Genomic DNA, 23,192 nt, shown 5'->3' on the forward strand with positions numbered 1-23,192 from the left:
GGACCCAGCGGACCTCCCAGCCCCCGGCTTCACCTGTTCGCATGCACATTTCCTCCCTTTTTTACCTGGGATTGCCTTCCATCGCCCATGATAACGACCCAAAACCTCACGCCTATAACAATGCTACCGTACGCGGGCTGCAGCTTGCTGATCCTCTCGGCGGCTCTCGCTGGCGCCTCGCTGGCCGAGATGGTGTTCCGCTGCCCGGGCTGCACCGCGGAGCGCCAGGCGCAGTGCCCAAAGCTCACCGAGACTTGCGCGGAGATAGTGCGCGAACCGGGCTGCGGGTGCTGTCCCGTGTGCGCCCGGCAAGAGGGCGAGCTGTGCGGCGTGTACACCCCGAGGTGCTCCAGCGGTCTGCGGTGCTACCCGAAGCCCGACTCGGAGCTTCCCCTGGAGCAACTGGTGCAGGGCCAGGGGCTCTGCGGGCGCAAAGTGGACGCCGAGCCCACGACTTGGAGCCAGGAGCAGCGGGAACACACCAGCGGTCAGTCCGTTTACTGGAAACCTGGTTTTCTTCTATCAATTTTTAATGACACTGTCTAGACTGCAGGCAGAGAGGAAGGCTACGTTGGAAGGAGTAGTCTGAATGCATTGTCATGGAAGGCAGAGCCCTAACGAAGAAGCACTATAGTAATCCTATAATATTCCTGTATGGACCTGTAGTGTGTCTGTGGTACTCAGTAGTGAGTTTATAGTTACCTTATTATACTTTATGGTATTTTTTTACCACATATATATACGATAGTATAGTTTATAGTGTTGATGTGATGTTTGTATTGCATCCCTCTAACGTTTATTACAGGATTACTATATTTTCTTTACCTAACACATTTTTTTTATTAGACCTAAACATTATCTACAGCTTCTGACTAAAAGTGTGTATTGCCAAGGCTATTTCTCTACTCTATAGCCCTATAATAATGCATTGGGATATTGCTCCTGCCCTATATAACTGAGGTGTGCAGCCTCTGTCATACATTTACTATGCAGTCAGTTACATTTTAATTCAGATTTCTTTATGTAGTGGTTTACCATTTTGCTCACATGTTAATGTCTGTGTAGTGTAGACATATTTTGAGTGTGGTGTGTATGGGAATAGAGAAACAAAAGGAACAATAACTCTTCCTCAGCTATGGTTGAAACAGCTGGCCACCAAGCCTCCCCTCTTCCCTGATATCCCCAACAATCTCCCTTTAAAACAGTGTAATAGACTGCGGCCTGAGAGCCAGCGGCCTGCAAATCTCCCAAAAGTTGTAGTTGTTGGGAAAGACACAAAAACATCACAGCATTAGTGTTGACATTTCCTCAGGGGGAAGAGTGGAGAGAGAGAAAGAAAGAGAGGGAGAGACAGCAAGAGGAATGCTGCATTGATTGGCAGAGTGGACTTTAGGCTTTGACCAGAAGTAACTGTAAACTTGTGTTGTCTACTGACTACTGGGTTGTCTACCTGGAAAATGAGCATTAACTGTTTGGATGTGTGTGCAAAAAAAAAAAAAATCTCAATGAGTTTGAAGCTTTTTTCAGAATCAGAGCCGGTTGGGATAGTGCAGTTTGTGTTTAAACAAGGACAGGTCATACTGAAGAAGAGTAAACAGCCCTATTAATTGGCAGCTTGAGTCAGTGGAACCGGTCGGGATGTGATTTCTACTCATTTCCAGGTCCACGCTTTGTCCGAGTTTACCTCCAGACTGACGAGTGTTTATTTTGGCAGTGAACTTCTGGAACGTAGAGAAAGTACCGGAGACGGCACGCGGAGTGACGCTGCTCTTTGGAAGGCCTTTTACGTCCGCACAACTGACAAAAGGTCAAAACACATTCGCGATTGAACCGCCGGCCTTCATAACAGCTTCATTTCACATTTATGTAATGTGAAATAACAAACTTTATAGATGAAGTGCTGTTGAGACAATAACAGACAAGTCATAAAACCTCCGGGCATGAATTGAGGCAGGGTTACATAAGAGCAAAACAAACAAGAACAAAACACATAGACACATTATATAAAAGCCTGTGTGTAAGAAGCTGTTTTGAGAGGTGATTTAAAGATGTCTCTGATTTTTTTTGCCACCCTAAGCTCCCTAAGGGTCCGCCCAGGGGCCCTGATGGCAGAGACCAGGGGCCACACACATACACACACACACACACACACACACAGTCACATTGACACATGACAGGGGCCCTGATGGCAGAAAGACCACCTTTAGTTTTTGGAAGCCCCTGCTTCAGGATCTCAGGCTGGGGTTAAAATGAGATGTAGACCCATTAGACCTATAGATGTGCCCTAAAAGTAATCAGCAAAATCTTTAAATTGGTTGTAAAACAGATGCTAAAAGAGCGGTAACGTGATCCTCCTGTCTCATAGTTTTGTCTGAGAGTCTTGCTGCTGTGTTCTGCACAAGCCGCAGACGGGAGAGTGATTTCTGACAAAGACTGAAGTAAAAAGACTTATAATAGTCTAAGCGAGTTGAAATAAAAAGCATGCACAGCTTTCTTAAGGTCAAAAGGTAAAAGCAAAATATTTTGCTTATCTAGAGGAAGCGAGGCTGAACAACCCTTTGAACTTCTTCTTCTTCTTGGGTCAAAACTGAGATCCAAATCAAACTTCACTCCCAGATTTCTAGCAGCATGCCTAGAATTGACCTGCAGACTACAGAGGTAGCATGTAATATGACTATACCACTGTCGATTTCAAAATAAAAGTCCTTCTGTTCATTTTAGTGTGATTTGATGTATTCACCAGTGGCTGCCCACATCCGCACTACTGAATTTTTGTGATAAAGCACATTTCTAAAAAAAAAGAAATCTGCCAATAAAACAGTTATTTAAGGCCAGTTTACATTCTAAAGCCAGCAAAAAATTTACTGTTGCAGTTACAAAACCCCATTCATCTACTGAGTGCTTTTATTTGACCCAGTTTGGGACTATGCAGACTTGATTTCCAGTGAAAGATTCTTCTTGGATACGCAGCAAGAAGGAGAAATAATGAAATTCAGGATAGAAAGCAGCTCACAAGGGCTATTGATGGTTGTGAATACAGCTCATGTGACACTGGCATCTATCAATAAAAATCTACGGGGGTAACCTTTTGGCTACTGTCCACCATACTGGCTTCCTCCAGTATTTACTCTCTACATTGCAGGAAAAGCATGTGTTTAATAATTAAATGGTCTTACGTAGATGAGCAGGAGACCAGGGACTCTTGAGCTGATTTGACACTTAGGGAAAAGGGTCCAAGGATGAAATATTGTCACTGATATATTTGGATATTTATGAAACTTAAATGTTTTGGGTGATTTGGAATTATTTCTATTATTCCAACTGAATGGCACTGGCAGTGTTTATATGAGTCCATTTGAACACTTTCAGAGTTAAATTAACACTAAAAGTAATTGATGTTGAACCCTTGTTATTCAACCAATAGGGTGAATCTGTGGTTATAGTTTTAAAAGACAATTGGATGTGATGGTGAGATTTATTTTGGAATTGATTGTGTGATTTGGTAAATGTAATGAAGCTGTCATGTTGTTGACTGTCCATTGTCCATTGTCGATCAATATGTCATGTCATAATACAGTGCAATACTGTATGATATGATACATTTAAATACAATATGATGTGGTGCGATACCGCTTATTGTCCTGAGGGAAAACAAGGCCAGCACAGAACAACAGTGCATATCAATAGCACACAGTATTCAAAACATTCACATATGATCTCAGCTTCTTATGCATTTGCCATGTAAACCTCTTACAAAGGATACTAATCTAACTTGCTAAAGATACAATGTACACAGTCATAGGGACATGAAAAGTGACAGCAACAGTAGAATAAGTGTAACTCCCGGATCAACATTACAACCAACCAGTAGTAAGGAGGTCAAAGGTCAGCGCCATAGTGATATTCCTGTGACCCTAGAATGGTCATGTAAGAGGGAAGTGCAAGTAAAAGAAATGAAAATTAGAGCTTAAGAACGGAGGTAGAGGGGATTTTGTCTGCTGGAGACGGGGCAGACGAAGTCGAGGAGGAAGATGTGGGAGAGCGGATGTGACTCATTGGGGAGATTGTGAGGTGAAGGCCACAGATATTTCAAAACACTGATATTACCGGTCGATATTTGCTCAAAAGTCATATCCGTTTTATCTGTGCTTGTAGAGTATCATGAATTCAGCAGTGAAAGTGTAAATTGTTGTGTTAAGTTAAAGTTTTAGTGGGAAAGGAAACAAGGAAATAACGGTTGTTACTAACCCATCATCCTCCTGCTGCCACATAAAGCCTGATACCGGCCGATTAATCAGTAATTGTGCTTCTAGAATATTGATATTGGCATTGGACCAAAAAATCCCGATCATCAATGGCAAAAACCACCGCTCATCATTGCAGTCACCTTTAATATCCAGTACTCTTTGTCATCAGGTAAGCACAAAAATATATTTCAACATGTTAGTTTCATTCCAAAAGATTTATCCACCATATGAAAAATGTAACTCCTCCTTATTGACTTCATTAGTTATATTGAGCCATTCACTTACAAGTTAGAAATATGTCACAGCATGCGGTCATATGTTTTTCTATTTTTTAGTACTGAGCAATGTACTAATATGGTAATTTTTTATTTTTTTGCTAAATCCATTTATAGTGTTTTGGAATGAACCTCTTCAATTGAGTAAAATGCAGTATGTGGCTGCTACTGCCTCGTTTTCTTGTTTCCTCTGTTTTCAATCTTCTAGACCGCAGACTATTTTTGCTCACTGGTTTGGATTAATGCATTAACTAATTACAGTGCACAATATTAGCGATAGCTGTTGCATATAAATAATGGAAATGTACTTTGCCTGTTTGGCTCAGTAGGTAGAACATTGCACTAACACCGGCAGGGTTGAAGTTTGTTTTGCTGCCATACTGAAAATGTATGCACCGATGATGCTGTAAACACATCCATTAAACACAATATCTTATGCAGATATGGATGTTGAACTTGGATTGCTGCTGCAGGCCCAATTTCTCAGTTTCAGTACTTTGAGTTTTGATATAGAATTGAAATAAAGTATGGAAAAAGTAGGCAGCAATACTATATTTGACTGAAATAGTGTGGAGAAATGAAGTTTTATACGCTTGCACTTAGTTGTGTGCCTCTTCCTGTTTAGTACAATATTATAAAGATCCCTGAATGCATTGAACCGAAGGTTATAGCCTTAATTAGCTTAATCCTGAGTTAAAGCATCCACCTGATGATAAATGTAAACACAGTATGCGAAGCTGCAGAGATGAGAAGTACAGATGGAAATAAAACAAAGTAGAAGAAGATGTTGTTGTGACACTTTGTGCCCTTGATGTTTCTGCGGTGCCCGGATGCAACTAAAAATGATGCATGGGACCACCCAAACATGTGGGTCGACCAATTTTAAGTGAAACCTTTGAATTGAAAACATAAAAATATGAAATTGGGTTGGTGAGGTGGAGCTAAGACCAAAACCAAATGCCGCTGTGTACTCCGATTTTCCGATGTTTATGTGTGCGCCTGTGTGTGTTGCATGAATGACGGCACGCATGTGTGACACTGCAGAAGACTACAGTGAACTTGAAAGTATTGATGAATGTATTTATTGCAATAAATGCATTAATTTCAATAGGTGTGCTGCAGTCATAAATACAACCTGAGGAAATTATACTGGGGGAATTCTAGTCTCGCTGCTTGAAGTCATGGTGGTGGAGTTTATTCCGAGCCAAAACCTTCTCATCCGTTTTCAAATAAAGTAAAATAAATGCGTCAGTTCTGTCATTACATTAGACATGAGGTCTAGGTTCAGGAGTGCAAATGTCAAAATAGGTAACCCATGCTTTACTTGTAAGTTAAGTAGCATAACTTACGCTTAAAGGCCATCCAGACATGTTAAAACACTGGAGCAAATGACGGACAACTTGTTATTACTGTGGTTTAAGACCCTTGCCACTGAGCCCACATTGGGCCTGGTGTCAAAATCTGCATCAGCCATTTGCACGCTTTAACTACCGTGTTACATTTCTGTGTCGATACAGTATGTATTTGCAAACAAGAGACAAGTTATCTCCAAGTTTACATGGAATAGTGGGCATATGCAGTGAGTAAATTGGGGATTCGATGGTGATGAGCCAGAGATGATTTGATATAACTGTGTCTTTGAGGAAACAGCAGTGTTGATTGATACAAGAACTTTAATCTTGAAGGAAAACGTTCATCCATCCAACCATCCAGAGACACTTTTGGTGATGCAGCATCCACTACTGATTGGGACGATCTGCTTATCTCGCGATGCGATTCAATACGCGATATGGGGTTCACGATTCGATACAACCACGATACAATGTAATAAATAAAAGTTCAATGACAACAAAGTCAGAATGTACAGAATTATGTTAATTTCGGAGACACAAATCTTTCTAGCAATGGCTTTGTCTTGCTAGAATGTAAACAATAATTTAAAAATGTCATTACAAAGCGCAAATAACATAATTTCAATGGAGAGCTTGTGAAATTGGGATGAGCAAGCCGTCTTATTTGTGATTACTACAGCAGAATAAGATGCAGCTAATATGGCGATTCATTTTTCTGCCCCACAATATGTATTGTCACATTTTTGTATTGCGATATATTGAATTTCAGTATATCGTCCCATCCTTAGCATCCACACAAGAGTCACTATATAAAGTAATATAGTGAAAATGGGAGGATGATAGTAACTCACCGTTTAGTAACCTTGCTTTAATCAGCCAAACCGATGCTATGTTGATATGGTGTCCATAATGTATCATGAGATAGGGTTGATTGGCTGATTGGGATGCATGCTTGGTGCATTGGTTTAACATGGGTGAAGGAAAATGGATCAAAACACGACCTTTTTGTGTTAATTTGCCCCCAAAACCAACCTGGAAAAGTCCTTTCCAATTCGCCAATCTCTGTTTTTCTACTGTCTACATTTGCCAGCAGTATAAGCAGAAAAACCTCAGGAGTCAGTTGTAAGGCTCGTGTGCCTAAACGACGTGTTGAGTAGGGCAAACCTCAAGGAGACTCGTTCTATCAATATTGTTATAAAAGGTTGATACGGAGGAGGGGGTGGGGGGTGGGGGGGGGGTGAGGTGGGAGGAAAAAAGAAAAAAAAAAAAGCCCTCCTGTGCCATCTGGTCCCTGAAATAACATTGTTAGCTAACGAGGGGCATTCCTCTGTACCTGCGGGGGTGTCCAGACGGAGCCCGCAGGACTGAAATAGCTCCGAGATAATCCATCCACCCGCTCCCCCCTCCCCCCCACCCTCCACCTCCCACCCCCAGCTTCTCCGAAACAGGGGCATTTGTGCCATCTCCCCCCCAGGCGACGACTTCACATGTACCCGTGCCAAGAATCTCCGCGTGCCTCTATTGAGATCCAGAATAACCCCCCACTCTCTCTCTCTCTCTCTCTCTCCCTCCCTCCCTCTTGCTCTCTACTCTCTCTACTCTTCTAGTCTTTCTCTCTCTCACTCACTCTCTCTCTCCTTCCGGTCAATGGTGCTTTAAGATAGTACAAACAGTGAACACAGTGGAAGGGACAGTCTCTGAACCTTGGTTTGATAGTTCAACATTTGATAGTTCTTCTTTTTTGTCTTCCTCATGTAGTTTTAGACCGATATGTCGGTTTGCGGAAATATGGGGGCATATACTGGCCTTTTGGGCCATTTTTATGCCCAATAAAATGACAAGTATTCAGTGTTTCCTTATTCTAGTCAGAGTGGAAAAGCCTCTAACTCAGCATTTAGACCATTATGGGACACTAAAACTCTCCACTGAAACCCAGACTCATGAAAATATTTAGGTGAGTTAGCGGCTCTTTAAAAATCCCAGAACAATTAAATGGATAAATAAAATGTGCAAAGAAAATAGTTTCATTGCAGATTCCAGGTTCCAGGTGAGGGAGAAACCTCCATCATAGCAGTAGAGGACGGCATCACTGGCAGATATCCAATATTTAATAACATGTCTGATAAATATCGATATATATATATTAGTCTAAGCCTAATCAGATATCGGTCAGTCATGTGGTCCACTGCCAATATAATGGAGGCTCCTCACAGCAGACGTGCTATTTTGATTAGAGGAAACTTTAATGATCCCTGTGGGGAAATTGAGTCATTGCAGCAGCAGAATGGGACAAATACACTGGATTTAAGGTAATATAACAAATAATTGCAACAGAAAAAAACATATTGGAGATAAAAACACAGCGTTTTCGTCAAGACGTCCAATACAGAACTCCTAATGGCTTACAAAATGTACAGGTTTATAGACTATGTGTTAATGTGTTAGAAATGGAAAGTAACAAATCACATGAATGCATGTGTTTATTTCAGTAAACATCAGATCAGAAGATAGATGCAGCTTCAGCCTCTGAATGCTGTTTAATCCAGTGATTTTCATAGTCTGGATGGCAGTTAGTTGACAATGGGTTCCCATTATTGTCCTGGAGGTATTGTGTATGTTATTGGTTATGTTAGAATGACAATCCCCTCCTATGTATGTCCTTTACCCTATAGTTTAAAAATCAGTTTTGGTTTGCAACCAACAAGCTAGTGAAAATGTTTGTCTCCTGATCTAATTCACATATTGACATTGTCAGGTGAAACCATGTAACATCAGTTTTGGATCGATTTTCCTGTTAACTTAAATTGAAATATCAAATGGTCCTTTATGGATTGAGAAAGTTCAAGGACACTTGGGCTTATGAAATTCTCTCAAAACCCATTGGATACACTGAACAGTGTGTAGATGTTAAGCTAAAAACAAGGCTGTTTTTCTTCCTGAAAAGTTGACATTTTGGAGATTTCACCTGATAACAGCAATATACAGTGACCATGTGATTATGAACGCCATGTCAGTTGTATACCTGATTGGTGGCAAAGAGGTTGAGTAAAATGTATTATAAGAAGCAGAAAAGCGTCTATCTTGTGCCTAGAATGGCTAAGCAGCATAAGAAGTTGCAGCAGCGCCAACGGCAAAATAATGAATACTAAAATAAGTGCAGCAAACATTTCCCAAAGGCCTACAATGTGCCGTTCTGCCTCTGCTCGCACTCACTTCTCAACTCTCTCTGTCCACTCACATCCCTCACATCTCTCCCCTCAAGGTTCCTAATGATCGTCAGCTGTTAGTTGCATGTGATGCCCCGCGAGTTTGATGTGTTGCGGCTTGCCTCGGTTCATGTCCTAGTTTAGGTCCCGTTCTATTGCCCCAGAGTTCAAGCAGCGGTGCCGGTAGCGAGCGAGATGCCTGGCCCTGGATGCCGAGGAGCGTACGTGCCAGAGCCTGTCCAAAGCCCGCTTTTAGACGCCTGCGTCAGGCCAGAAAGCCTGGAAGGTAAACACATCTGCACTCTGCTGAGTGTGTGTTTCTAGGAAAACAGTCCCAGTAGGCCTTGTAATGGATGATGGACTGCAGCTACTCTATATAGTGCCTTTCACCAACTTCTTAAGTGGTACATGACTTATTTCACACCTCAGAGCTGCGTTGAGAGGCATATTGAGAGATTTTTTTCCCACATTCCTACAGTTGATAAAGCAAATGTCTGTTTGTTTCTACGTAAACGCGAGGGAGCAAGAATGCCAACGTGCTCGCACCCCTTCCTTTTTTCGACATGTCCGTTCTCCGCTACCCGGCCAAGTCTGCCATTTGCTCAGTTGACCAGAACCTGGACAATCAGACATAACACTTCTGACCTACGTGCCATGTGGGAATTCGACATGGATCAGATATAGAAAGGAAGCCTCTCCGGCCATTGTCTGAGGATTAATTCAAGCAGTAGACTGGACAGTAGGGCTGCAGCTCTGTTGATGTTGCTGATCCCCAGCCCACCTCTGTGGAACAGCTTGTTCTGCAGAGGCCTAGTGCCCCCTCAAAGTGGGGTCCTGACCCTCTGTGTTTGTGTGTGTGCGCGTACGTACGTGTGTGAGGGAGATCGCTGTTTTCGTTGCGTATGAATTTGTGTGTGTGTGTGAGCGAGCGCGCCTGCGTGTTTGTGCAGACGCAAAGCATCTCGGGTTTCTCCTGAGGAGTGGGAGCGATGGTATTGCACTTGGATACTGTGGGGATTATGTAAGAGAGCAAAACCAAAGGCGCCCCAGCCGCCGATATTCCTGCATGTGTCGTGTGTTTATCTGTGCAACGCGCGCGCACACACACACACACACACACACACACACACACCTGATTTCAGTTGACTTTTGCCCTTTTGCGAAGAAACTTTGTCTTCAAAGAAAACGGCGGAGAGGGAGCGCGGTGCAGCGTCATACGGGGAACTGAAGTCCAACAACACCACTTCTATCTGATGGCAAAAGGCGCCAGCACCTTGTTTTTGCTTCGTTTGGAATTTCCTTTCTCCCCGTTCTCTCTTTGTAATCATATTCTACGACCGGATGTCAAATTTACCTCTCACAGAGCGCAGAGAATGCCTCTTCACCACCAGCAGCAGCACTACTACTACCATATGCTTGTGTGTGTGTTGAGAAATGAAAAGGATACAGTAACACACACGCAGGCACACACACACACTCGCTCTCACTCTCTCGCTTACACACACACCATTCCTCAAGTCTGCACGTTACAGCTTGGTTCTTGCATAACTATGAACTCTCTGCTTACTGGCCAGCTATTTGTCCTTCCTTTACTGTCTGTGGTTATTTTCTCTTTTTTTCTCCTTTTGGTTTTCAAGAGAGCACTGCGTAGGTGAAATGCATGTGAAGAGTTTCATTCCAAAATGAGAAATTCACCATTTGAAAAGACAAAGACAAAATTATGTGCAGGCATGAAAGTAAAAGCTCCGGTTGTTAATAGCCAAACTCTTTACTTACAGAACAATTTAACACTGTAGAGGATGGCATCATTTTTAAATACTGAGCAATGAGCATCAGGTAACACTTCCTAAAATGTACATACAGCGTTTTGGAACAACACCCTTCTTGCGCTCCCCTCATCACCCTTCACCCCCCCCCCCCCCCAAGTATGCTCTGTTGTCAGAAACAACATGTCGGGTTGGACTTGATGGCCTCTCACATTGTTTGCTCCATCTGTTTGAAGAGAGGTTTTTTTTTCCGAAGTTGATGTTTAACAAGGCTCCAAGGCGAGGGGAGATGGTCAAAGTCACAGAGATTCGCCTGGAGAAACCTTAGGGACTGCAGTAGGTTGTTCTGCGTGGTTTCACTGATAACATGCAGTGGGAGACAGGAACTCTCAAACAGCATTTCCATGACATTGGGAATAAGCTCAGATGCCTCGACAGTAATCTGGGTTTTGTTTTCGCGTTCAGCACGATTTTGGTTTTAAATGGTTTTAACTTCATGGACAGCTGGCTGTGTTTTTGGAGAAAGGTCTGGGTGTTGTGTAGAGATTCATCCTGTCCTTGCTGTCTTGACACACTCAGACTGCGCTTAGGAAGAGACTAACCCTGCATTCACACTGCCAGCAGCTTGGCTGATGTGTCGCTCTATTCTGGACGATTGTGAGGGGCTCCGAAGTGTGTATTTTTTGCTGCTTTGGTATCATTTTTATGAGTTAGCATAGCTAGCTAGTAAGAGCTAATTAGGTAGCATTAATCTAAAATAAACATAAAAAACTCAATAAAATGACTTCAGAGTTGACCGTTGACCCCCAACGATGGATGCAACCGTTCTCCAAGCATTTATTGAAGCAATCGTTTTTGTTACGTTTATTCCTGTAGTCTTTCAAATAAAAGTTGCAGAGAAATTCTGCACTTGCCAGGCAGAACTATTGTTCATGAAACTAAATCACATTGGTAAAGAAACAAGGAAGAGTTGAAATCTGATTGGCTGTTGATGGCCGATGATACAAGCTGTATATGAAATGAATGGATTTCTGATGACTTGTTGATCTTGTTACCCGCAGTGTGAACACTGAATGATTTTGGAGGATTGTTACGGTGGTTTGGACACTTCAAAGCCTTTTATTTCAACCCCAAAGACAGTGATTTATCCCATCCAGACCTCCAGCTGTCAGGGCGATTTTATAGGACTGGTGTTGTCAGTTTTCAGAACCTCTGCGCTATTGTTCAAGCCCTTTTCGAAATGTTAATGCCAGGCTGGCCAGTGACTGAGCAGGTGGGGCTTCATAGTCTTGATCAAGTACATTTTAGCAGTACACATTGGCTGTTGCAGGTATCAAACTTGTGATCTTCCTTTTGCAAGATCGTTAGGGGATAGTAAACCTTCAAAAATGTAAACACCATCAAAAAGGGAAAAGAGCCTGCACAAAAAACAGAGGCTTGATGAATTATTTTGAGGCTTGATATTCACCATAAAGTATCTCTGATTATCTTGCATGTCTGTGTAGTCTGTATGGATGTTATCAAAGGGAGGCGGCCCCTCCACAGGGAGGTCAGAGGTCAGGGTCAGCTGCAGAACAGCCCCCCTGGAGCCGGTAGGGTCCGTCTATCCATCTTCCATGGACAGTTTTACCATCCTCGCACTGGAACCAGGCCAGTAACTCTGTCACACCGAAGAATTATCTGTGCAATTAAGAAGTTATTACACCCTACCTCCGGCATCTAAAAGACCTAATCTGTCATCAGAATGACAGCAGCTGGGCGACACGGTGGCCCGGTGGTGCCTGGAAAGTCACAGGTTCCATCCCTGCAGCAGCTGTGTGTCCTGTCAGTGTGTCCTGGAGCAAGACACTCATTGTGGTTAAATACCTGAACTGGAATATAAAAATCTCTTGATGAAACACTGCACTCTTACAAAGGATGTGTCATTTTTAACCACATCTGTGTGTCTTCTTTAGGACAACACACACTTCTGTTACTTTTCAACATGACAATTAATGACAATACATGTTAACATGTGTTTTTATTAACATACAGTATGTTGTGTTGAAAAGTAACACAAGTGTGTGTTGTCCTAAAGAAGACACACAGATGTGCTAAAATGACAACAAACAAAAGCGTGTGCATGGCTACACGGTCAAAAACTGTGTGCTCATCCCGGTCTCCAATCACCTGCACCTGTCCTGGTGAGCTCACCTATATGCCTTCCTGCACCCATACACCACCCAGTGTTCAAAAAGAATATTACAAAAAATAAACAAATAATCCATACATATATAATGGCTGCAACACACGGGCTCCTAATTGTTCAATGGCTAGAGACATAACAATTCCAATCCAATAAACATAAAGCCATTACATAGCAATAAAAACAATATGAAGTTCATTTAAACAGTCTTCTTATAGTCCATTTAGGATAATCCATCATGAATATTTCTTGGGGCCAGAGGTCACCAGTACTTAACCCACCGTTGGGACCTAGTCTTTACCACTGGTCCAAAAAACAAAGTTACTGTGCTGCTTGCAAAAGACACAGTTTTGTGATAGGCCTTTCCAATACACTAGTCTTTGTCTTGACACGTGCAGACCGTACAAATCCTCGTTTGTCAGCAAAGGTGTCCTGAATTGTGCCCAGCAGCCAAGAACTGCAGGGAGCTGTAGAGTCAGCTATCAGACTATGTCTCCTCGAACAAGATTTCTTTTCTCTTTATTCCACCTGTGGCGCTCCTGGAGCAAAGGCAAATACTCACGTATCCATCTTTTCCAGAACAAATCAGAGATGTACTGCACTTGTTTCCAACGTCTCTTAACATAACAGTCTGTGCTTTCAAAAAGTCCTGGTGGCAACACTGGTTTGCCTTTCATTGTCAACAGATGACCAGGAGTTAGAGCTTCCAGGTCATTGGGATCATCAGATACCTTAGTAATGGGACGGTCGTTTAAAATAGCCTCCACTTCACACAAAACTGTGTGAAAGCCTTCATTGTCCAATGTCTGCTGCTGCAGAACTGAGGTGAGTATCTTTCTGATCATGCTGATGATCCGTTCCCACACTCTTCCATGGTGAGATGCTGCTGGTGGGTTGAAGCTCCACTCGATTCCCTCTTGTAGAAAGGCTCTCTGGATTTTACTGTGGTCCAAAGCAGCAAGAGCCTCTCTCAACTCCCTCTCTGCTCCAATGAAATTTGTTCCATTGTTTGATCTCATGTGTGAAACTTGACCATGTCTACAGACAAATCTGCATAAAGCATTGATACATGAGTCTGTGTCCAATGAGTAGGCACCTTCCAAATGAACTGCCCTGCTTGCCATGCATGTAAAGATAACACCATAGCGTTTCACCAAGCTGCGCCCTCTTTTCACCTCAACAGGTCCAAAATAATCCACTCGAACATTAGTAAATGGAGGAAGGTCAGGAGAAATTCTCTCTTTAGGCAAGTCTGCCATTTTTTGCTCAACTAATTTTCCTCTTTGGCGTCTGCAGACTCCACAGTTTGAGATAATTTTTCTTGCTGCAGTGTTGCCGTTTGTAATCCAATAGTTCCTACGCAATCTTGAGAGAATGTGATTTCTTCCAGCATGACCCAGCTGATTATGGATGTGCTTCAGAATCAAAGAGGACACATGCCACTCCTTGGAGAGAATGAGAGGATGTTTAGTGCTTTCAGGCATTGCTGCCTTACTCAAACGCCCTCCAACTCTGAGCAACCCATCCTGCAGAATAGGATCCAGCTTGTAAATGGTGCTTTCCCTTTTTCACTCCAGACCTACCAGATGTCAATGCTTCAATTTCACTGTGGAACCTTTCCTGCTGACTGAAGCGAATGATAGCTGTTTCTGCTTTATTAAGATCATCAACAGACAAACTTTGTCCACCTAGTGTACTTTTCAACTGTTGCATTTCATGCTCCACTTTGGCTTGAGTATCTCCATGGGCATTTTCCAGCAAATGCTTCCTTTTCCGACTCAACTCCAGTAGAGTACTCCTCAATTTCACAAACCATACAACAGAGCTTTTTAGCTTCTTCCAGTCTGAAAAGTACATCATCAGCTGATGAGTGGCATTTGAGATGTCATTAACTACAACAGCATTTACCATGAGGTCCCTCTTTACCTCTGGATCACCATCAACAATGTCAGAATCCAATCTGTTAATTGGCCATTTCTCCTCTGCTTTCCCCAGAAACTCTGGTCCTTCAATCCATCTGTTTTGGGTCAACAGGTGATCTACTCTCAGTCCTCTTGAGGCATCATCTGCTGGATTTTGTGCCGTATGGATATATCTCCACTGCGACATGTCTGATGCTTCTCTGATGACAGATATTCTGTTGGCAACAAAGGTGTGAAATCTTTTGTCCTCATTCCTGATGTACTTGAGGACTGAGGTGCTGTCTGTCCAAAATACAGACTTCTCCAGTTTGAGTTGCAGCTCAGCTTGAAGCATCCTATCAACACGGGCTGCGAGAACAGCGGCTGTGAGTTCCATGCGGGGTATTGTCATCTGCTTCAGAGGCGCCACTCTAGCCTTGCCAAGCACAAAGGCGACATGAATACTCTCTCCATTTTGCATCCTAATGTAGCTGACAGTGCCATATCCACCCTGGCTGGCATCAGAGAAGTGATGTAGCTGAACACTTGTTGCCTGTCCAAAGTTCTTTGGTTTAAAGCACCGACTGACCTTGAAGTCTGCCGCCCTTTTAAGGTCAGCCAACCACTTTCTCCACTTTTGTTGCAGAGCTTGAGGTACTGGATCATCCCAATGATATTTCATGTGGCAAAGCTCTTGCAACATCAGTTTTGCCACAAGTGTTAGTGGTGCCAAAAATCCCAAAGGATCATATACCGAGCTGACAACTGACAAAATTCCCCGTCTGGTGTGCGGTTGCTCTTTGATTGCCAGTCTGAACATGAACATGTCAGTCTCGACACACCACTGCAAGCCAAGAGCCCTCTCCAATGGCAACTTGTCTCTGTCAAGATCCAGCTCATGTACATTTTTTGACCTGTGCTCCTCTGAAATGGCATGCAACACTTCACGGCTATTGCTGGTCCACTTCGTCAGCTGAAATCCTCCTCTGCATATTGCCATGAGGTTCTTAACCATGAGCACAGTCTCCTCCTCCGTAGGCAAGCTTTTAAGCAGGTCATCAACATAAAAGTTGTGAGTCACTGTGTTTATCACCTCAGCAGGAAACCTGTGCCTGTTGTCTTCTGCTGTTTTACGAAGAGCATATCACGCACAACTGGGTGAAGATACTGCACCAAAAAGGTGAACTGTTATGCGGCACTCCACTAATTCTTGATTTATGTCACCCTCTGGCCACCACAAGAAGCTCAGAAAGTCTGTGTGTTCATCAGCAACTCTGGCTTGATGGAACATAGCTTCTATATCAGCCATAACTGCCACTGGCTCCAGTCTGAATCTTCTCAGAACTCCCACCAGGGAGCTGGTCAAATTGGGGCCTTGCAACAGTTGTTTATTCAAAGACGTTCCTTTGAACTCAGCCCCACAGTCAAACACCACCCGCAGTGTTCATTTCTTTGGATGGCGTACTCCATGATGGGGAATGTACCACACTTTGCCATCAGGTTGCTTCAGCTGATGTTGTGGCGCTTTCTCAGCATATTCCTTGCCGATAACATCCTCAAGGAAAGCTCTATATTCACAGTGGAAGGCTTGGTCCCTCAGAAACCTCTTCTTTAGTCCACAGATTCGTTGTTCAGCAACACTGAGGTTATTTGGAAGCATAACAGCATCAGTCTTGAATGGAGGCTTCATCTTATAATGCTCATCTTGAAGCTGGACTGAGCTGGCTACAATATCCATGAACCTCTTTTCTTCTCTGGACATCTCCTCCTGTTCACCTGAGGTTTTCTCGTTAAAATCATGATTATACTGATTAACGAGCAACTCTTCCAATCTGTCAACAGCAATCCTATGCACAGCCGCTACAGAGCAGCCACTCTGCTCGCCACTGCTTCCTTGAAGGGGTCCATTAATCACCCATCCCAACAGGGTTTTAATAGCGTACGGCCTGTCTCCGACACTATTTATGACATCCCAGGGTTCCATTAACGCACTTTGAGCTGCATTTCTTGTATGAAAGGTGCTATACAAATAAAGTTTATTATATTATTATTAACTTGGAAGCATTAGTGCCAATCAGCAAGTCCACATCAGCTTGGATGTGGGGAATGCGGATGCCGTTCAAATATGTCCACTTTGCCAATTCCTCATCTGAGATTATATTACATGTCGACACAGGCATTTTCTTCTGAGTCAAAACTTCAGGAAGGCCATAGAACTGTCCATCACTATAACCAGCAATCTCTAAACCTTGAAGAATAACACTTGGAACTTTCTGGTCTGGCACCATTGTGCACAAGTGGATTTTAGCTCTCATTCCATTGACCTTCAACTTTCAGAGCAGAATGTTGAAGTGCTTCCTGGATCCAAAAATGCATATGTTTGAATGATTTTGTCACCTTTAGAGGACTTTACTTGGACTGGGAGGATGGAAAGAACGCCGTCACTACTACCAGATCCTGTATGTCCACAAGTAGAGACAAGTGTATTGTCCACTGGATTTTCCTGTATTGTGTCTGTGTCTGTGCCCTTTTCTTTCCAACTGATGTGAAGAACACTAGGATATACCCAATGCGCAAGTAGCCAAAACAGATACCTTTCTCCTTCAGAAAGCTAATCTTTTTCCTATGTGTCTTCTAAACCAGCAGAGGGCTTTTTTCTGCAAAGCAGCAGCACGGGCTTCAAGTGCAGCTTTCTCTGCCTCAGCTTGAATGCGTTTGGATGAGATAGTAGATGATCGACCACTCTTTGAGCTACGATTGCTTCCACAACTTGATGGTTTGCGGGACACATTAGTGCCAACATTTGATACACTGTCATGAGGCTGCAGCTCGATCTCATTTTCAGCATCATCAACAGGAACATCACCGTTTGTCAACCACATGTTAACCTCATATTTTTTCCATCAGCGCTTTTACTGTGAGTTGCCTTTGACGTTTTGTGTTTAATCCAGTCCCCGACTGCATTTCCATATTGCTTGCACATACATCAGCGTTAACTTACAATTACCATTGTCCATCGGCATAGGCTCGGTTCCAGTCGAGCGGCGAAACATCAGATCCAACTGTTTATCAAACTTTATTATCAATTATACCACTGATGATCCCACGCGATTCTTCAGAGCGAGTTTTTGACTTAAATTTGGTGACTATTGCTACTCAAGGCCACCGAGTGATTGCTAGACTGGGTAAAAACTAGTTTGGACGCGTGCACTCAATACAGACGACTTCCGTAGCTTGCAAGACTGTTTATTCTAATAATACCACAAAATACAACAAACAAAAGCGTGTGCATGGCTACACGGTCAAAAACTGTGTGCTCATCCCAGTCTCCAATCACCTGCACCTGTCCTGGTGAGCTCACCTATATGCCTTCCTGCACCCATACACCACCCAGTGTTCAAAAAGAATATTACAAAAAATAAACAAATAATCCATACATATATAATGGCTGCAACATGTATTGTTTGAGTTTTGGATACAATATGTGATGTGTAAATCTTGCAGTACAACAGTTAAGAGGGACTACAAAGAAATCTGTAAAGCTAATTTTCCCCGTACCAAGTGATTTCCTCTATTATACGCCAAACTCTTTCAGAACATGCTGTATATAAAAAAACCATAAACGGATTGTGTCTTAACTCCTCGACCTCAGGTGAGGCGGTGGAGCCGGTGCCAGAGCAGGGTCTGACTGAGATACCCGCCATCCGGAAGCCCAGTAAAGACAGCGCCTGGCTGGGGCCCAAGGAGAGCGCCGTACGCCAGCACCGGCAGGAGATGAAGACCAAGATGAAGACCAACAAGGTGGAGGAGGCCAAAGCCACCCGGCCCAAACAGGTGAGAGGCAGCGGAGACTCTATTCAATAGGAAACCACTGGGCTCTGTGTTTACTGTGCTATATTTTCAATACTTTCCTCCCTGAGTCGTGAGAGCTTTTTCTTGATTATTTGTCAGAGAGCTTCTAAACTTCTAAAAATATGTTTTACTGGACAGAATGAAAGCAGCATGGAGTCACATTTTTTCAATTCCAGTCTGAACCACATGGATATGTGCTACAAAACCCAGATCCAGAGTCTCTAGTCTTGCCACCTACATGTGACTCCCCATTTGAATGGTCAAACTGGGATTTGTCAGCGTTGCCATGGCAATAAATAAATCTTACATCATTCATTCATCCGAGACAGTTGTCATCATAATTATGGCGCCCAGTGTTACCATGGAGGACAACGAGACACAACCATGGAAAGAAAGTGAAATAGCCGACTTGATTGGTGTTTGGGGAAACGCCTCGATTCGGCCTCAGAGGCACACACCGTAACAGAAACGTGTTGGAAACAAAAACGGATGTGACGACTTCTGTTAGTGCTACTCTGCACACACATGCCTTTCAACATCGCTGTCAGTTCATATTGGTATGGGATATGGGTTACATCCTAGAACAGATATGAAAAAAATCAGATGTGTGAGTGTAGCCTGTGTATTGAATTCAATCTTAAAAAAAAATGAAAGAACATGGTACTCAAGCCTGTTAATCTCTAATACATGGCACACTGATGAAAGTCTGCAACCACTAAATAATTGAGCATAAAAATCTTGAGTGGTGAATATCCCAGGTCTACTGTAAACCTCCTCAGTCCAGGCCAGTGGATATAAACCGCTCCTCTGACTGTTGAGGAAGGGAAAAGGAGCGCAGTGCCGCCTCCCTCTGGTCCAGCTGCTGCTGTTGTTTGGATGTTGGATTGAAGACGTGTTTTATTGCCACATTTGAAGATCGCTGAAGCTGGCATTAATGAGACTAGTTAAGTTGATCCTGACGGTGCTTAACGCTAATCCTCTTCAAGGAAAACACTAATGAAGTTTGACCTTTCCTTCTGTACATTCCTGCATGCTGTGGTCATGATGTAGCTCTCTTGGCCGGGTCTCTCTTGAACGTTATCCTCAAATAACTTTCCAAAATTCGTTCCTCAACAGCAGATGATTTTTTCCATGGGGATAATGATCTTTATATCGCTTACATGCCAGGTTTGTAACCACTTAGCCATGGCCATTAACCAGTCTAACACATCCAGACCAAGGGAGCGTCTAAGTGGTGTGTCACTGCCAGACTGAAAGTCAAGGCAAATCTGACTGTCTTACAATAAGTATGACTGAAATGTTTAGGCATGCAGACATCAAATGACAATTATTTATATAGCACTTTTCAAAGAAAACCAAAAATGAACAAAAAACAATAAAACAAAAATGTCTTATCACATAAATATATATATATAATATCCCTAAAAAAGAGCTGGTAAAAGATTTTAGAAAGAAAACAGAGGAACCCACCCCTGTTTTTTATGGAGGTGAATCAGGTAGAGATTCCTGTAAGTAAGTTAAAGTAAAGAGAGAGAAGACAATCATGTCTTCTTTGTCATTTTTTTTTTATTGTAAGTATTTTAGCTTGTGTTGTTGTCAGCTGCTGGTTGTGGTTGGGTTCATCAAAGCTGAGGACAGTAAACTCAGTGAAATATTATTTATCTGAACCCAGATTCACTCTGACCTCTACATAGTAGTACTTTTTACCCTGAATCTTCAATCTTAACTGGAAACTCTACCAATTCTCCACCAGGAATTGCATTTTTTGGTAAATATGAGCTGGAATATGCATGAGAAGCTCTGCTGACCATATGACCTTATGTGCTTTCAGCAGCCTGTTGGTAATGCCAAGATGTTCCCCAGAATGTTTCCTCCGAAGTCAATTACGCCAGAGCTGTCAGGACCTTTAAAGCATGACTCCAGACATTTTGGACGCGGACCATGTTTTCCCATCATTTTCCATCATACCGATCGATTCTGACCAAAATTGCTTCACTATAGAGCTACTTGCGTCTTCCTTGCCAGATTGCGGCTCTCCACTACAGTCCTGACGGGCCAATGGACGCTCCAAAAATCAACCGCAAAAGTCTGTTGTCTTTTTCAGTATATTGATGTAATGAGACATCTATATATTTAATTTCCAGTTTATCCATAACCTGACAATATTCACTATTTACACACAGCACAGCAGCATGTAGACAGGCAGCTACAGCAGGCCAGTATTGGACTGAAAAAGGACTGTATTGGAGCAGCACACACAAACAAGCAAGATGTAAGAAGCTCTATAGTGAAGCTATTGATGAGATTTTGGTCCGAATCGATCAGTATGATGGAAAATGATGGGGAAATCCAGATAGTTAGTATTCATTACTGGCAAGAAACATGATTCATTTGCCCATTACAGAAAACTTAACTTTATTGTGTGTGCGTGTGTGTTTGTGTGTTTATGTAGCGCGTTAAATATGTGCTGATTGCCTAACGAACACATCTTATTGTTGATGTACTCCTGCTTAGTGCGTCTTCTGTTTTGTGTGTTTTGCCTGCATATGAATTTAACAGTACTTTTGAATGTTATTTTTTTTAAAATTTGGATAGTTACTGTGTCTCATGCACAAAATTTGAAATAAATGGAGTAATTGTAAATCAGCTGCAGCCTTTTTTGTGGCTTGTACAGCACATTTTCAGCAGGCTGTCATACTGCCAACCACAGTTTACCTGTCTGTCACAGAAACCCGCAGGCTCAGAAACTCCCAGGTGCCACTATAAGGGCTTGTGAACATGACTGGTCTTGTTGTTGTTGTTTGTTCAGACTCAGTGTCAGCAGGAGCTGGACCAGGTCCTGGAGCGGATATCCAAGATGCCCTTCAGAGATAACCGAGGTCCTCTGGAAGACCTGTACGCCCTGCACATCCCCAACTGCGACAAGAGGGGGCAGTATAACCTCAAACAGGTGAGTCCAGGCGCTTTGGGAAGGAGGGTGGTAGGGGTAGAGGTTGATAATACAGTATAGACAGATGCAGTGGTAAATACAAAGGTGGGTAAACTATGACCAGTTGGTAATCATCACAACCAGAAATATAAACAAATTTATATTTATATTTAGTATTTTCAGAGAAATACTTTCCCCCCTTAAAGTGCCTTATTCTCATATAACTTACCCCACTTTGATACTACTTGCTATGATATGATACTATGAATTCATGTAATAAAGATTTATGTCAGGCGAAAAAAGCGGGTTGACTCTTTTTATAAATAAAAAGATGGGTTGAATGAGTTAAGGTGCGTTTGATAATGTTGGTAAGTTATTTAATTATCATTTTTGTGTATACTGTGTCACTAAAGCATCTCAAATCATATGCTTCTGGTGCTCATAGAAAGGAATGAGCATGTACTGTTAAAGTGGTAACATACGCTTTAAATGAATTTAAGAGCCCACCTGCTGTATTTTTGCAGTTAGATGGCTGTAATGCACATTTAGGGTCGTCACAGCTATCCGAAATAGACACAGACAGACGTGGCGTTTTGTTTTTCCAGTGCAAGATGTCTCTCCACGGTCAGCGGGGCGAGTGCTGGTGCGTCAACCCTCACACCGGCCGGCCTATCCCATCAGCCCCCACCGTGAGGGGGGACCCCAACTGCAGCCAGTACCTCGGAGGGCCAGAGCTGGAGCTCCCCCTCATGCCCCAAATATAGAGCGGCCCGCCCAGGTCTGAAGAGGAGAGAAAGAGAACAAAACAAAACAAACTGTAATATTTGGTGAAAAAGAAAAAAAAAAAAAGTATTTGAAACATCTGAGTAAGCTATACGTTATCTCTCTGTGTGTATGTGTGTGTAGTTTGTTTGATGACAGTGATATTTGAAAATGTAACCACCACAAAGTGTCTTGGATTAAATGATAGAATCCAGCTTGCTGCGTAGAGTGTAGCTGTAGCCGAGGGATTATTAGGCAAAGAGGTAAAGACGAGACTCGTTTGCCCCGTTTAGATATTCAGTAGAGGTCAACTGTCAGTGACATTGCTTTACTAATTGTGAATTGCAACTTTTCTCAAATTTGCTCTGTTATCAGTGTTTTGTACTGTATGTCTTCAAAATGAAAAGCCTTCAAAGTGTTTGGTGTCTTTAGTGAGTTTTAGTTTCCATGTCCTAGCTTGCAGACTACTGTTACGCCTCATGCTATACTGTAGGCTTTTAATACACAGTGTTAAAGATGAAATTTAGTACATGTTGGTGATAGCGTGCGTTAAATGTTCAATGCTAGGAGGGACATGAGTTTAGACTGCCTAGTGACTGACTGTTATAGAACAGGTAATGCTATTAAAAGGATAATAAATTCCCTTTGTGTTTATCTGTTTTAATTGGCGTGTTTCATTTTGCAGAGGTAGTAGCAGTGACGACCACACACACATTG

The 23,192-nt window shown here is 42.7% G+C and overlaps 1 protein-coding gene across 1 annotated transcript; it reads left to right on the plus strand.

The window, feature by feature from the left end:
- Positions 1-82: 82 nt before the first annotated feature.
- On the plus strand, positions 83-23,102 carry igfbp2a (insulin-like growth factor binding protein 2a). The gene is made up of 4 exons (XM_071535486.1): positions 83-487; positions 18,585-18,766; positions 21,594-21,734; positions 22,319-23,102. The coding sequence occupies exons 1-4, from the start codon at positions 88-90 to the stop codon at positions 22,475-22,477; spliced, it is 882 nt and encodes a 293-aa protein (XP_071391587.1). The 5' UTR covers positions 83-87; the 3' UTR covers positions 22,478-23,102.
- The last annotated feature ends 90 nt before the right edge of the window (positions 23,103-23,192 follow it).

Source organism: Centroberyx affinis, unplaced genomic scaffold (assembly GCF_046629955.1).
Source record: "Centroberyx affinis isolate AG114_WGS23_722 - 3 ecotype Tasmania unplaced genomic scaffold, CSIRO-AGI_Caff_v1 ptg002720l_1, whole genome shotgun sequence".
Taxonomy (NCBI): Eukaryota; Metazoa; Chordata; class Actinopteri; order Beryciformes; family Berycidae; genus Centroberyx; species Centroberyx affinis.